Source organism: Erythrolamprus reginae, chromosome Z, assembly GCF_031021105.1.
Source record: "Erythrolamprus reginae isolate rEryReg1 chromosome Z, rEryReg1.hap1, whole genome shotgun sequence".
Taxonomy (NCBI): domain Eukaryota; kingdom Metazoa; phylum Chordata; class Lepidosauria; order Squamata; family Dipsadidae; genus Erythrolamprus; species Erythrolamprus reginae.
Window position 1 is genome coordinate 69,857,323 of NC_091963.1, and position 16,792 is coordinate 69,874,114.

Below are 16,792 nucleotides of genomic sequence, written 5' to 3' on the forward strand. Positions count from 1 at the left end.
ATATGACAACTCCCAACTATTTGTAAGGCCTTTTTTCTCCCTGTGCTCTATTTTCCTTGATAGCCTAGCTGATTTTCACGATCTTCTCGCTCCCACTATTGACTGTTCTAATTCGGGCTTATTCAGAATGAAACAAAAGATGAAAACCCACAATTTAAACTTTGAATTACAATCTTTATATAAAAAAGCCACATTTACATGCAAAAGTCAATCTCTGAAAGTTCATTGAAATAGGTTTTCACAGCTGCAGATTTATCAGATAGGCCTCGGGGAAAGATGCCAGAGGCAGGGCTAATTGCATTCCAGTAAGATAAACCAGGTGTGAGTCATAGGTAATACAATCAGCTCACCACATTCTGGCAGGACAGGCAGCTTCTATGAAATGAGTTTTGCAGAGCAGAAATCAGGTATTTCGGGGAACATTTCTGGAACTCCAGATCTATCACAGTGTCCATGAAAGAAATGTTGAAACTCCACCCAGAATTACCCAGAAGGCTTTCCTTATATACCTGCTGGGACTGGTCAGCAAACCCTTAGAGTTAAAACTATAAACTACTTCCTTTTACCATACAAGTGTTGGTGTCTGCTTTGTAATCTCCCGAATTGAGCATCTAAGAGTGTCTCATTATCTTTAATGTCCCCTTCGTCCTCTCTCAGACAAATCCCTCATTGACATATCTGCCACCTCTGGTAGTCCTTTGGGTTCATCTAGGTCTATTTCTCCCTTACTCTCACTCTCTGCATCACTCTCTGCATCAGCTGGAACACCACTGGCCCAGGGTACCCAGATGGGCCTGGCATAATCTGTCATTACCAGAGGTGGACAAGGAGCACTCATGCAAGGCGGTGTGCTCATAAGACCAGGAGAATATGGCATCACATGCTTAGCAGCTGCCTTTCAAAGATTGAGCATACTTCATCAACACTGGGAGAAAGAAGATGATGAAAAATTGGTGGGTTGGTGGAGTGTAGGACAGCAGGAGCCAGAGGGTGACAAGGGCAAGTGCAGCTGAGATTGGACTGAATAACCTATTTCCTAGGGCTCTGTAGTTTTGTGTCACTCTGGGGGTTTGAATATAGCAGCTTTGCACCATACTTCTGAGGTGTCCTAAGATTCTGTGGCTTTGTACCATGCAGTTGGGCCAGACTATGGCAGTTAAGATTCCTAAGGGTGGCTTTGTACTGCCTAGAGTGGCTACGTCCTTGATACTCAGCCTGGCAAGCAATTCAGAGCTACACATTTCTGGACTTGCTTGCCAACTTGTAAGCTAGCACACAGGCAGACCTTGGGAATGGGGGAGAGGGAATAGATAGTTGAAGTGGAGGCAGTACCTTATTTTAGAAAAACTGAGGTGGTAATCTGGGAGAGACCAAGTTGACAGAAGCTTGGATTGGTGTGCTTGCTTGACTAACAATTGGTAAAATTAATTTAACTACAGCAACAGTAAGAGCTGACGTTGCCATTGCTAAGAGATGTGATCATATGACATTATGCTTTATGACTGCATCACTTAGTGATGGAAATTCTAGTACCAATTGTAGTCATAAGTAAAAAAATGTTCTGTATTTTTTATAATATTTGAGAATATATCTAAATTAGTCTTGTGCTTGTCTTTGAAGTTCAATTATTGCAGCTTATATCTCTTCCTGATTAAGTCACATTCACTGTTCTCAAACAACTATAAATCATTTACATTCTCAGTATTACTTATTTACATACAAATCTTCATTTATCATGTTAAAAATAACTTTCCGCTCTATTTTTAACCATTGACAACCTTCTATTATGTGATCTCCATTGTAATCAGTACATATTGTCCTGGGCCTAAACTGTGGTTTTATTTTTCTTTCCCACTATACAGAATAGGGAGAATGAAGAGAGGATTGCAAGAAAATAAGCACTTTATTCTTATACACTTCAAAATCAATGTAATTGTACAGCAGCAGAAAAGAGTTAGGCATAGGAGAGATTGCCTACAGAAACCACGCCACCTCATTTGGAGACAAACAGGTTTAAAGAGAATAATCTGATGTGATGCAATCACATTGCTTTTGATGTGTACAAGGCAATAAGTAGGCATTCCAGCATTCCAAAGAACAGGGAAGCAGTTAAGGAAAAACTGAAAACTTGAAGAAGTGAAACTCAATAGTCTTGTCACTTTCCCATTGGAAAGTAGTCATGGTCATATGATTTCACATTTAGCAACCATTTTGTTTAATTGTGTTAAATTGCTGATCCCAGTTAGGTTTGTTAAATGAAGACTCCCTGTACTGGAACATTTCTGCATGCAGGTTTTCTTCAGACGGGAATAACAAGGGAGTTCAAAATGTTTTTAGCATAAAGCACCTGAAATTCAAATACAGTGATCCCTCTATTATCGCGAGGGTTCCGTTCCAAGACCCCTCGCGATAATCGATTTTTCGCGATGTAGGGTTGCGGAAGTAAAAACACCATCTGCGCATGTGCGCCCTTTTTTTTCTATGGCCGCGCATGCGTAGATGGTGGAGTTTGCATTCCCCGCCGCCCACGCAAAGGGGAAACCCCGATTTGGCTCCTCGCTGCTGCTGCGCTACCGAGCAGATCAGCTGCTGGGCGGCCGAAGGAACCTTCCCTGGGTCTTCCCCCTCTTGCTGGCGGGCGGGCGAGCGGCGGGCATCAGTGAGGAGCCGGGGTTTCCCCTTTGCGTGGGCGGCCAGGAAGACCCAGGTTGGGGGTTTGGGGGGGTGCTGGGAAGCCCCCCAGGCCGGCTGCGACCTTTTAAAACAGCCGCGTCGCTTCCCAGCTGAGTCCTGAAGCCAAACGCCAAAGGCGAACTTCCGCATTTGGCTTCAGGACTCAGCTGGGAAGCGGCGCGGCTGTTTTAAAAGGTCACAGCCGGCCTGGGGGGCTTGCTGGGAAGCCCCCCAGGCCGGCTGCGACCTTTTAAAACAGCCGCACCGCTTCCCAGCTGAGTCCTGAAGCCAAACGCGAAAGTGGGGTTTTTTTTAATTAATATTTTTTTTAAAATCGCAATATAGCGTTTCGGGAAGATCGAGATCGCGAAACTCGAGGGATCACTGTACTTGTTTCAAATTTAAAGCAGTTGTTCTAGCTTAGTGAGAAATATTCTGATGCTGTTCCAATAGTTATGCTATATAAAGTGATTTTGAAGTTGAAATACCTAATTGATTAGAATAACATAAAGCATTAGTAATAACTTTTCAACATCTTTTTTTTTTACATTGTGGCAGAACTGGAATACTGCATCCAGTTTTGGTCACCACGATGTAAAAAAGATGTTGAGACTCTAGAAATAGTGCAGAGAAGATCAACAAAGATAATTAGGGGACTGGAGGCTAAAACATATAAATAAAATAAAGACATATAAAGAAAACAAAACATAAAGAAAAGAAAATTGCTGGAACCAGATATGTCTAATGAAAAGAAAAACTGGGGTGACATGATATCAGTGTTCCAATAGCTAGAGGTTGTCACAAGGAAGAGAGTCAAGCTTTCTCCAAAGCACCTGAGAGCAGGACAAGAATCAATGGGTAGAAACTAAACAAGGAGAGAAGCAACCGAGAACTAAGGAGAAATTTCCTGACAGAACAACTACCAGTAATCAATGGAACAACTTGCCTCCAGAAGTTGTAAATGCTCCAACACTGGAAGATTTTAAGAAAAGATTGGATAATCATTTGTCTGAAATGGTATTGGGCAGTGATTCCAAATCTTTTCAGTCCCAAAATAAATACTTTCATTCAAATGGCTGCACTAAGTGACATTAAAATTTAAAAGTATAAAAAGAAAATCCAAATATCCTTTTTTTAAAAAATGATTCCTGATTCTAAATGCCCATTGTATACTGTTTTTTGTAATGTCATCCAAATCTTGGCTTGGTTGGTGGTTTAACTGCATTTTTTTCTTTTTAACTTTAATTTTGTTACATTTTTAATTATAATTTTATAATTTTATTTTTAAATTTCCCAGAGTCATGCAACTGTGATGGATAATATAATAAAATTGATATAGATAGATGAAGGAAGGAAGGAAGAGAGAGAGATCCGTACCATTGGGAACTACAGTATATCACCATTTACTTCTGCTCTCAAAAGTTATCATATACCGTTTAGCTATTAGAAGCTATTGTAGGATGAGGCAGCATGTACTACTACTACAAATGCAGAATGATATCAATACACATTGTGTGAGTGCATGAAAGAATGAGAAATAAAGAATGCTGGTTTTTATTTTCAGTTTGGTTTAATAATGTGAAAAAAACTTTGCAGAATAAGTTATATGGATGATCTCTGGCAGGCCCGGGACAGGGGTTTGTCCTGGTGCTTCTTGACCTCTCAGTGGCCTTCGATACCATCAACCATGATATCCTTCTGCGCCAGCTGGAGGGGTTGGGAACGGGGGGCACTGTCCTTCAGTGGTTCTCCTCCTACCTCTCTGGTCAGTCACAGTCGGTGTTAGTGGGGGGTCAGAGGTCAACCTCTAGGTCTCCCTTGTGGGGTGCCTCAGGGATTGGTCCTCTTCCCCCTGCTATTTAATATCTACATGAAACCGCTGGGCGAGATCATCCACGGGCATAGGGTGAGGTATCATCAGTATGCTGAAGATACCCAGCTGTACATCTCCACCCCATGTCCAATCAACGAAGTAGTGGAAGTGATGTGCCACTGCCTGGAAGCTGTTGGGGTCTGGATGTGTGTCAACAGGCTCAAACTCAACCCTGACAAGAAGGAGTCGCTGTGGGTTTTGCCTCCCAAGGACAATTCCATCTCTCCGTCCATTACCCTTGGGGGGGAATTATTGACCCCCTCGGAGAGGGTCTGCAACTTGGGCGTCCTCCTCGATCCACAGCTAACATTAGAGCACCATCTTTCAGCTGTGTCGAGGAGGGCATTTGCCCATGTTCACCTAGTGCATCAGTTGCAGCCATACCTGGACCAGGAGTCACTGCTCACAGTCACTCATGCCCTCATCACCTCGACGTTTCGAGACTACTGTAATGCTCTCTACATGGGGCGACCTTTGAAGAGTGTTCAGAAACTTCAGATTGTGCAGAATGCAGCTGTGAGAGCAATCATGGGCTTTCCCAGATATGCCCATGTCACATCAACACTCCGCAGTCTGCATTGGTTGCCGATCAGTTTCCGGTCACAATTCAAAGTGTTGGTTATGACTTATAAAGCCCTTCATGGCATCGGACCAGAATATCTCCGGGACCGCCTTCTGCCGCACAAATCCCAGCGACCGGTTAGGTCCCACAGAGTTGGCCTTCTCCAGTTCCTGTCGACGAAACAATGTCTGGCGGGACCCAGGGGAAGAGCCTTCTCTGTGGCGGCCCCAACCCTCTGGAATCAACTCCCCCCCGGATTAGGACTGCTCCCACCCTCCTTGCCTTTCGCAAACTCTTGAAAACTCACCTATATCGCCAGGCATGAGGAAATTGATTCCCCTCGGCCACTCTGTTTTATGTATGGTTTGTTTGGTTTGTATAATTGTTTTTAAATTAAGGGTTTTTAATTGTTTTGTTTTTAATAATTGGATTTGTATTATGTATTGTTGTTGTGAGCCACTCCGAGTCTTCGGAGAGGGGTGGCATACAAATCTAATAAATTATTATTATTTATTTATTATTATTATTATTATTATTATTAGTAGTAGTAGTAGTAGTAGTAGTAGTAGTAGTGGTAGTCCATTTTTGTAGTATTCTTTCTCATATAGTGACCAACATTTGCTTGTAGCAAATTTTATATTGTGTAAAAAGTTTTTCTTGAAACTTTCTGTGTTTAGATTCAGCATGTGCAGGGATGGGCTACCAGCTGGAACACCTAATTAGGCTCGCCTTCACGGGCGGCCCCATGAGTTTGAGCAGGGTTATGCTGCTGCGTCTGTGCAGATAGTGAAAGCGTGCACAAAGACACAGATGTGCCCATGTTCTGGCAAGTTTTTTTGCTTCCGTGCATGCGCAGAAGTGAAAAACCTCATCGGAACACGGGTGTACCTGCATCTCCATGCACACTTTCTCTATCTGCACAGATGCAGCAGCATAACCCTGCTCAAACTCATGGGGCCGCCAGAGCTGTGGAGGCGAGCCCAATTAGGTGAGCATGTGACTCAGGTCTCACCATTATATGTGTGAGAAAAAATAACTCTCTTTAAATAAAGATCTAATTCTTCAAATCATGCATTAAAAATAAGTTTATTAGTGCAATATGCAGAAATAAATGTATTCTATAGAAAATATTGTTGTGGATAATAAAAAAAGACATGATATACAGAGATTGAAACTTCCCTTTCTCTTAGTTTTACTTTATAAATTAGTGGTCCAGATTTGTTAAAGTCATTAAAGTTTTATAAGCCGATAATAATACTTTGGTATGCTTTGCAGAATATTCCTGTTCTACTTAACACTTAAAAGGTAGAGCTAGATCTTAGTTAATGACTAGAATATCTATCACTAAGTGATGCAGTTGTAAACTGTAATGTTATGTGATCACCTCACTTAGCAACAACAATTCCTGCTGTCTCCATTTACGTTGTTAAATGAGATTCATAGGTTGTTAAGCAAGGACCTACTTCCTTTTGGCTTCCAACAACCAAAATCAGTGGGGAAACCAGCAGCAATATGTATGTCCCAGGTGACTGGAAAGCAGGCTGTCAGACATGTAAAGAGGGTTGTGCAGATGGCTAGGAAGATAAAGTGCAAGTACAGCGATGCTTAGGGTGGCAACTACCTGGCAGGGTGTCTGGGTGGCCAGGGAGATATGAATGCTACTACATGATTTGCCATCATAAAATCAGGTCTGATTATACTGGAAATTTTGTTCTCAATTGTGAGTGGAGGACTACCTCTATCTAATTTACACGCTATAGAATTTTAAGTTGTTTGCATATTTCTTCTATCTCTAATAAACTGAACCTTTTCATGGATTCACATGGTAGCCAGGAAAATACATGTTTGTATTAGGAGATGGTTAACACAGTATATCAAATCTATGGAGTACCTCCGTAACTTAAGCATGTCTTTCCCTGGGAGCACAAGACTATTTTTGAATCCAGGAAAAAAATGGATCTTCTTAAAGGAGATTAACAGTTACCGAAAGGTGCACCTGTCTTTTCTGAAACATATTTTTCAACTTCATAATATGATTAGATGCATATTGTGAATATTTATTTATTTGTTTGTTGGATTTATATGATTGCCCACTAACTCTCAATTATTCTGGGCAGCTTACAAACAATAAAAACCCGGTATAAAAAGAATAAAAACAATAACCTTCCCATAAGTAGCAACAGGCAATTAAATGAACCACTAGTTGGGCTCCATTCCACTCTGGGTTCCCCAAGCCTGTTGGCAGAGCCAGGTCTTCAGGGCCTGGTGAAACCATGTCAAAATGAGGGACAGTCTAAACTCTGCAGGGATGATGTTCCAAAGGAAGGGAGCAATCACAAAAAAAGACCATTCTTCTGGGTGCTGCCAGATATATCTTCTTAGGAGACAGGAATCACAACATTCTCCACTGCACTGCTACAGAGAGTCCAACATGGGTAGTACTTCAGCCTTATTGGAAGAGACCGAGTTAAAAATTTGCATAAATAACAGGTCCCACCCCCATGCTGCCCTTAGTGGGTCAGTCTTAAAAACTCAGTCACAGTAAAGGGACATACGAGTTTTCTCTCCTAGGACTTCTTCAGTCTGAATTAAAATTACCTTTTTTTTATTAGAGCATTTATACTTATTAATAATACCTCTGTCTCCTCTTTTCATTACAGGTGTAACGTAACAACTTACCATCGTTGGAATCAGGCCCCTACTCTGAGGAGTATTGCCTGCAACTTTATTCTCGGTTGGAGCCTCTACCCTGCGCGGGTACTGCTCCAAGGACTGGGAGTTGCAAAGGGGGTCCCCCCGGCCTGCGCGGCCATACTCCCAGACCCTGCGACCAACGCGGTGATCAGTTTATACTGGACGGTTCTCAGGATGAAGCTCTGCTCTGGGCGATCGAAGGTGCCAAGATTCAAAATTCCTGCCCAAAACTGCGATCAGTGACACAGGGGAGGTTTGAAAACGCCTCGCTCGAGAGGCTTTTGTTTTTTTCCAACCTCCGCAATCCAGGAAGGCAAGGGGAAATTAACAGGCCTGAGCACAGAAAAGCTTAGTCAGAGATCAGCCATTTTGGGGGCGTGCCCCATCATTGCAACACCCCCCCGCCATTTTGTCGGGTGTGATTGACAGCGGTCTGCCCCAATCAGAACAGGATATCCTGTAGGTTACAGGAAGTGGTAATCCCTGACTAACGGCCGCCATTTTGTTGGGCCTTATTCTCGGAGGAATACAGCTATCGAGCAGCTCATTATACTATCCTTGCCTCGCTCTTCGATTAATGGTGGATTTACCCCATTCGGTGATGGCAGACCCACCCTCATCTGGGACTCATAATCCTAAGGCCAAGGAGAAAACATTCCTCAAAGCCAAAATCTAAAACCTTCCAGGTATCTGCTTCTTTGAAAGAGGCAGAAAAATGCATCAAAGCCTTAGAGGGACAACTTGAAGCAGCCCAGAGACAGACACCAGTTATACCAAGCCTGGCACACATTACAACAGGTCAGAATCTGGGTCCCACGGCCACCTCTACCCCTCTCAGGCTCCCAGAGGGAATGGGATCAGCTACAGACAGAGACTGGTCCCCAGATAGATCAGTGGTCCCAGTCCCGGCAGCAGAGGCCTCATTTAGGCCTGAAGTAGATGTGCCATCCACCTCAGTGTGGCAGTACCCCAGCCAGCCAATACCACCTTCGGCTACATTCACAACTGCAGCAGGACTAAGATCCTCACCAGACACATGGCACCGCATGTCCCCGGCCATTCAGGACATGATTGCCTCAGTCTATTTGCATGGCATTGCTGTGGGGGTTCAGTATGTAGCATCTGCTGCCCCTCCTCCTCCTCCTCTGCCTCAACCTTCACCCTCCACACATAGGAATATATGGGCAGCTCCAGCACCCCCATCTCCTGTGCATGATTCCTTTCATGAGGGTTCAGGAATGAGAGAACCGGATTCAGAGCCAGGCGATGGTTTATCAGTGGATGAGAGAACACTTCCTGAACCACCAGCCTTTACAGGCCTCTTCAGATCTTCCCTGTTTCGCATTCTTCTTAATAAGGCAAAACAGGTAGTTGCTTCGGACATGGCAGACAAACCGACAAATCCGGTAAAGGATGTTCAACCCACCTCAAGGATCTTCTCCAAGCCCCAAAAAGACTCTGACTTTATACCCTCCCTGCAGTTGTTCCTCGATAATGTCAAGAAACCATGGGAACACACAGCGGGAGCTCTGGGACCAACAGCTTCAGAAGGCAAATTCTACGCATTCGATCCAGAGATGGAAAATCTGCTGCAATTCCCTACCATTGATGCACCAGTCGCAAGCTTGGTATCCAATGCACTGGTTCCCTCAGAAATGGCGGAGGGCTTGAAACCAGATGACCGCAGAGCGGAGGGATTAATCAAAAAATCCCACCATATGGTGGCATAGGCCCTAAAAGTGGCTTCAGCTGCATCGTTTTTCAACAGAGCATCAATCCTCTGGCTTCAAGACATGCTTACGAAATTGGGACCAGAGGATGGCTGCTAGAGGCAAGATATTAACAAACTCTTAGCTGAATTCTCGGCGGACGCCACACTATCGGCAGCCAGATTTTCTTCATGCACCTTGGCTACAAACCTGTCCTCCCGCCGTCTCCTTTGGCTACGCACTTGGCAGGTGGATGCTAAGTCAAAATGGTGCCTAGCTTCAGCCTCCTTTGAAGGGTCCGAGTTATTCGGCAAGTCTTTGGATATGTTCCTCATTGAGGACAAAGACAAAAAAAAAGATTTTACCTAGAACATATAGGCGGCAAGACAGGCGCACGACCCCATATTTCAGACGACAGCCTTTTTGGGCGGAAACCTCCGCAACTGCACCCCCAGCCGGCAGGTCGTATACTCAGGGGTCCTATCAGCAGTCCTCCTATAGATCGGAGAGGAATAAATTGGTGACAGGAATCGAGAATTTAACCAGTCCAGAAAGCCCTTCAGAGGGAACACCAGAGGAGGATACCGCAGAAGACAATGACTCCAAAGACCCCTTCCCCATCGGAGGCAGGCTACAGCATTTCACCGCCTCTTGGGAAGCTATCTCTGCAGACACCTGGGCTCTGGAAACCTGGATTTTATCCAGTCACCAGCACTCTATATGATCCCGCTATACAGTGGAACCCCGACATAAGAGCTGCTCTACTTAAGAGCAACTCGAGATAAGAGCTGAGAGGGGGAGAGATATTTTTGTTCTACTTACAAGCCCAAATTCGAGATACAAGCGCCAAGGAGCTGTCTCCTGAAGCCAAACGCTAACTTCCGCGTTCGGCTTCAGGAGACCGCTGCGAAGCGGCGCGCGTGTTTTAAAAGGTTGCAGCCGGCCTGGGGGGCTCGGGGGGGGGGTGGTGCTTGCAGCTTTCTTTCTTGCTCTTTTTCTTTCTCTCTTTTACCTTCCCTTCCTCTATTTCTTCTTTTCTTTCTCCTTCCCACCTTCTTCCCTCCCTCCCTCCCTTCACTCATTCCTCTCTTACTCTCCCCTTTCATAAGTTTCCTTGCTTCCTTCCTCTGTTCCTGTCCCTTCCCCCCTTTCATTCTTTCTTTCTTTTTTTCTTTCTTGCTCTTTTTCTTTCTCTCTTTTACCTTCCCTTCCTCTATTTCTTCTTTTCTTTCTCCTTCCCACCTTCTTCCCTCCCTCCCTCCCTTCACTCATTCCTCTCTTACTCTCCCCTTTCATAAGTTTCCTTGCTTCCTTCCTCTGTTCCTGTCCCTTCCCTCTTTCCTTCCTTCCTTCCCACCCTCCGTCCATTCATTCACCCATTCCTCTCTTGATCGCTTAAAGCCGGTCCCTGGTGCAAAAAGGGTTGGGGACCTCTGTCCTACAGGATTGGGTGGCAGAGAAGTTGAACATATGTAAATTTAAAAGTTTAAGAAAGTTTACAAGTTAAGTGAAAGAAACTTCATTATTCATTTATATGTACATGTACATTTCTTCATTAAAAACATGTCTTTCTGCATAATTTAGACTAACTTTGTGAGTTTTTTGAGGGCTGGAACCAATTAAAATTATTTACATTAATTCCTATGGGGAAAAGTCGTTCGAGATAAGAGCTGCTCGACTTAAGAGCCCAGGTCCGGAACGAATTAAACTCGTATCTCGAGGTACCACTGTATACAGTGCTGGTGAGACCACATTTGGAATACTGTGTTCAGTTCTGGAGACCTCACCTACAAAAAGATATTGACAAAATTGAAAGGGTCCAAAGACGGGCTACAAGAATGGTGGAAAGTCTTAAGCATAAAATGTATCAGGAAAGACTTAATGAACTCAATCTGTATAGTCTGAAGGACAGAAGGAAAAGGGGGGACATGATCGAAACATTTAAATATGTTAAAGGGTTAAATAAGGTTCAGGAGGGAAGTGTTTTTAATAGGAAAGTGAACACAAGAACAAGGGGACACAATCTGAAGTTGGGGGAAAGATCAAAAGCAACATGAGAAAATATTATTTTACTTAAAGAGTAGTAGATCCTTGGAACAAACTTCCAGCAGACGTGGTTGATAAATCCACAGTAACTGAATTTAAACATGCCTGGGATAAACATACAGTGATCCCCCGCTCGTTGCGAGGGTTCCGTTCCAGGACCCCCCGCAACGAGCGGGTTTTCGCGAAGTAGCGCTGCGGAAGTAAAAACACCATCTGCGCATGTGCAGATGGTGTTTTTAACTTCCGCAGCGCTAGCGAGGAGCCGAAGATTGGGGGCGGCGCGGCTGTTTTAAAAACGTCGCCGCCGGCATGGGGGGGCTTCCTAGCAGCCCCCCAAACCCGGGTTGAGGGTCCGGGGGGTGCTGGCAAGCCCCCCATGCCGGTGGCGACGTTTTAAAACAGCCGCCCCGCCCCCAATCTTCGGCTCCTCGCTAGCGGGCAGGCAGGCGGCGGACAAGCCGTTCGCTGGCGCTCGCTCTCGCCGCTTTGGAGCTGAGTCCTGAAGCGAATTCGCTTCAGGACTCAGCTCCAAAGCGGCGAGAGCTAGCGCCAGCGAACGGCTTGTCCGCGCTCGCTCTCCGCCGCTTTCGAGCTGAGTCCTGAAGCGAATTCGCTTCAGGACTCAGCTCCAAAGCGGCGAGAATGAACGGTGTGGGCGGGCGAAGGGCGGGCGGCAGCGAGGAGTTTGCGTGGGCGGTGGGGAAACTCCTTGCTGATGCCCGCTGCTCGCCCTCCCGCCAGCAAGAGGGGGGAAGACCCAGGGAAGCCGCCCAGCAGCTGATCTGCCGGGCGCCATCTACGCATGCGTGCCCATAGAAAAAAGGGCACGCATGCGTAGATGGTGTTTTGACTTCCGGGTTCAAAAATCGCAAATTACCCTGTTCGCAATGGTTGGGGACGCAATAACCGGGGTATTACTGTATATCCATCCTAAGATAAAATACAGAAAATATTATAAGGGCAGACTAGATGGATCATGAGGTCTTTTTCTGCCGTCAGTCTTCTATGTTTCTATGTTACCTCTGGACAGATTCCTGCAGTGCCCAGTGACCTTCAATTCACACAAACGAGAACTTTTGCATCAGGAGATTTATCATCTACTGGAAATTGGCGCAATCGAGAAGGTCCCTACTCAACAAGAGGGCCAAGGGTACTACTTCATAGTATTCATAGTTCCCAAGGCCTCAGGCGGCTGCTGCCTCACACTCAATCTAAAGCAGCTAAACATCTATGTGCGGTACCACCACTTCAAGATGCACTCGCTGAAAACAATCCTCGCATCGATTCGTCAAAAGGATTGGCTAACGTCTATAGATTTAAAAGAGGCATACCTACATGTACCTATTCATCAGGAAATTTCTACGATTCAGCTCTGAAGGTTTTCACTTCCAATACAAGGCCATGCCCTTTGGCCTATCCTCTGCCCCAAGAACGTTCACAAAACTCCTGGATGTTCTGACGGCAGACCTCAGGACCAGTCCATTATGCCTAATGGCGTAGTTGGATGACATCATTAAACTATCCAGCACCCTCCACTGAGCACGGCAGGATTTGGCAGAAACCATCAGGACACTGGAATTCCATGGCTTCACCGTCAATTACCAGAAAGGTCACCTGACACCAACCCGGTACTTACCACATCTAGGTACCAATATAGATACCATGACAGGCAAGGTGTTCCTATCCACCGAGCGACAGATCAAGATCAGAGATATGGTATGGGATCTTCAACACAGGAACACAGTCCCATTGGCCTTTCTCTCCCAGTTACTCGGGATGTTTATATCTTGCATAGACATTGTTCCCTGGGCCAGACTTCACACCAGACCCCTTCAGTGGTTCCTGATTCCCTTCCAGAAGGGACGAACCAGCCACTCCCACAGACCAGTACCACTTTCGACACAAGTGTGCCGATCACTCACGTGGTGGAGGTCCTCGGCACTCCAACAGGGCTCACGGTTCCTGTTACTACAAGAGGTGACTATAACAACCGATGCGAGTCTCTTGGGCTGGGGCGCCCATTCCACCATAGGGGTAGCCCAGGGGTTGTGGACCCCAGAGGAACTAGGAACCCCCAACATAAACCTTCTGGAGCTCTGAGCAGTCCGCCTAGCATTAGATTTGTTTGCCACACACCAAAACAACAAACTACCAAGGTTCTTCGCCTGCTTTCCAACTCCGGGAGTGGAACAGGTGAATGCAATACTCTGCCCATGGCAGTCTACGCCTTCCCACCGGTGTGTCTGATACCGAGAGTGGTAAGCAAACTGCTACAGGAACAAGCAGAGGTCCTCCTAGTAGCCCTGTACTGGCCCAGGCCACCCTGGTTTGCCGACCTGAAGAACTTGTCAATCTCTTCCCCCCTTGGCGCATACCTCGCCACCGGATATCGTTAACACAAGGGTCAATATCACACCCAGACCGCCATTGGTGGAAACTTGCCGTGTGGCACTTGAGGGGGACAGATTAAGGAGGGGGCAAGTCCCAGAAAGGATCATTAACACCATGCAGGCAGCAAGGAGACCGTCGACAACCAGAATTTACCAAGTTACATGGGCTGCATACTGCACCTTCTGCAGAACACAGAACTTCAACCCACAGTGCCCTGAGTTGTTCCAATTATTGTCATTCCTACAGGCAGGCTTAGATAAGGGCTTAGCACCCAACACCCTGTGCAGACAGGTGGCTGCCATAGCCACCATCCTCAAAACGGACTCCTCTTCCATGGGTGAAGGAATTCATCAGAGGAGCAGCCAACATACGACCCCCGACAGTACATCGTTTCCCAACATGGGACTTACCTCTGGTATTGCAGGCCCTCACGAGACCCCCTTTCAAACCTCTACGTGAGATGCCACTGCGCATACTATCCCTCAAGACGGCTTTTCTGGTAGCCATAATGTCGGCAAAGAGAGTGTCAGAGCTGTCAGCGCTGTCAATCAGACCAGACTTGTGCATCTTTCACCCAGACGGAGTGGTTTTAAGATTAGACCTGACTTTTCTGCCAAAAATCAACACAGTATTTCATCGAGCACAGGAAATCACCTTACCGTACTTTTGCACCCATGGGATGCACACATTGGAACTGAAATGGCACAAACTCGATGTCCAACGTGCCCTTAAGATCTACAACAGACGTACGAGTTAATTTCGAAAGACAGAATCCCTATTTGTTTTCTATTTCCCACCATCCATGGGATCTAGAGTCTCGCCTAGAACCGTTAGCCGCTGGATCACTGCTTGTATCATTACAGCGTACAAGTCAGGATCTATATCTCCTCCAAGGGCGAAGCAAGCACCGATTGAAGACATTTGTCGTGCTGCTACCTGGCTGCTCCCAATACTTTCATCAGGCATTACCGCCTGGATGCATACTCCTCGGCTAAGGCAGCATTCGGCCACAGAGTGCTACAGAGGTTGTGCCAAGATCCTGCGTCCCTGGTCCAGCCTGTTCCCGCCCTAGTGGAGTAAGCTTGGGTATATCCCATGTTGGACTCTCCGTAGCAGTGCAGTGCAGAAGAACCGTTGAACTTACCTGAACGGTCTTCTTGATGCACTGCAAGGAGAGTCCAAACCCTCCCGGCCTTTTGGCCCAGGGGCACAGTTCCGTGCTTTAGTTATTTGAGCTTATTAATGTTTAATAAAAGTTCTTGGTTTACTTACACTATGACTTCATTTTTATTATAGACTGACCCACTAAGGGCAGCATGGGGCGGAACCTGTTATTTATGCAAATGTTTAACTCTGTCCCTTCCAATAAGGCTGAAGTACTACCCATGTTGGACTCTCCTTGCAGTGCATCGAGAAGACTATTCAAGTAAGTTCAACGGTTCTTCCATGCCTCCTTCTCTAGACTTTAAGGCAGTGATGGTGAACCTTTTTTTCCTTGGCTGCCAAAAAAGCATGGGTGTGCGCTATCATACATGCGTGAGTGCCCATACCGATAATTCAGTGCCTTGGGAGGGCAAAAACAGCTTCCCCCTCCCCCTGGAGGCGCTCTGGAGGCCAGAAACGGCCTGTTTCTCAGCTTCTGGTGGGTCCAGTAGGCTCATGTTTTGTCCTCCCCAGGCTCCAAAGGCTTCCCTGGAGCTGGGTGGAAGGTAAAAACGCCCTCTCCCCATCCCCCCAAAAGGTCTCTGGAAGCCAAAAACGCCCTCCCAGAGCCTCTGTGTGAGCCAAAAATCAGCTGGCCAGCACACACATGCATACTGGAGCTAAACTAGGGCAACCACTTGTGTGCAAGCAGATATGGCTTCGCGTGCCAACTGTGGCACCTGTGCCATAGGATCGCCATCACTGCTCTAGGGCATCAGGTGGTTGTACCTGGGAGGAGACAAATAACCTGATCCCAAGCCATAAAGGATTTGAAAAGTGACAACCAGCACTTTGAATAGCACTGGAAGCAAATCAACAGTCAATGCAGCTCCTGCAGGAGAGGTGCCTACCAGGGTTTGCATAAAACCATTTGTCTGCTTCATTTTGAACCAATAGGAGCTTCTGGATGTTTTTCAAGGGCGGGTCTCATGTAGAGAGTGTGTTGCAGTAGTCAAGACAGGAGATGACTAGAATGGGAATAACTGAGCAGGGATTGTTGGTATAGGAAAAGACGTAACTGGCATACAACTGATAGTTGTACAGAGGCTGTCCTGTCCTCTACCTGCTCCTTGAGGTTTTGAGTCCAGGATAATCCCCAGATTATGCACTGGATCTGTTTGGGGTAATGTCACCCCATCCAAAACCAAAGGTGGCAATTCTCCATGGATCAAGGAGTTACAAACTCAGAACTATTATGTCTTGCTTAGGTTCAGTTTCAGCCAGTTACTCCAACCTCCAAGCACTTTGTGTGTGTGTGTGTGTGTGTGTATGGATCATGGAATGACTTAACTCTTTTACTTATATAAAATGTTAAAGTAGATTATTCATAAAATGAAAGTACTTTTATTTTGTCATTTAAACTTGTCTGAAAATAAAATTTTATTACACCCCCCCTTTTTCTCCCTTCACAGTGGAAACAGATTTGGAGGGTTACTTACAGTGGCATGCTACTTTTTCAACCATGGGGAGGTATGTCTGCAATCTAATATTTTAAAATTTGAATTAATATTTAAGATTTAAGTACTTGATAATTAAACTAACTTTTAAAGGATGTACTTTTGGAAATAGAGATGTTCATTTTTCTGATTTGATCAAATGAATTTGGATCTATTCCAGAAAGGTGCTTTGGAGTATATAGGA

The 16,792-nt window shown here is 45.6% G+C and overlaps 1 protein-coding gene across 2 annotated transcripts in view; it reads left to right on the forward strand.

Annotated features, from left to right (window-relative positions):
- The window catches only part of DPY19L1 (dpy-19 like C-mannosyltransferase 1), a 344,645-nt gene that overhangs the window by 79,882 nt on the left and 247,971 nt on the right, over window positions 1–16,792 (forward strand). For both annotated transcript variants that reach the window (XR_011556928.1, XM_070729287.1), the window contains exon 8: window positions 16,564–16,621. Coding sequence is in view for 1 of the 2 variants with exons in the window: in XM_070729287.1 (XP_070585388.1) it covers window positions 16,564–16,621 (58 nt within the window). In the remaining variant the exon portion in view is untranslated. The remainder of the gene's footprint in view (window positions 1–16,563; window positions 16,622–16,792) is intronic.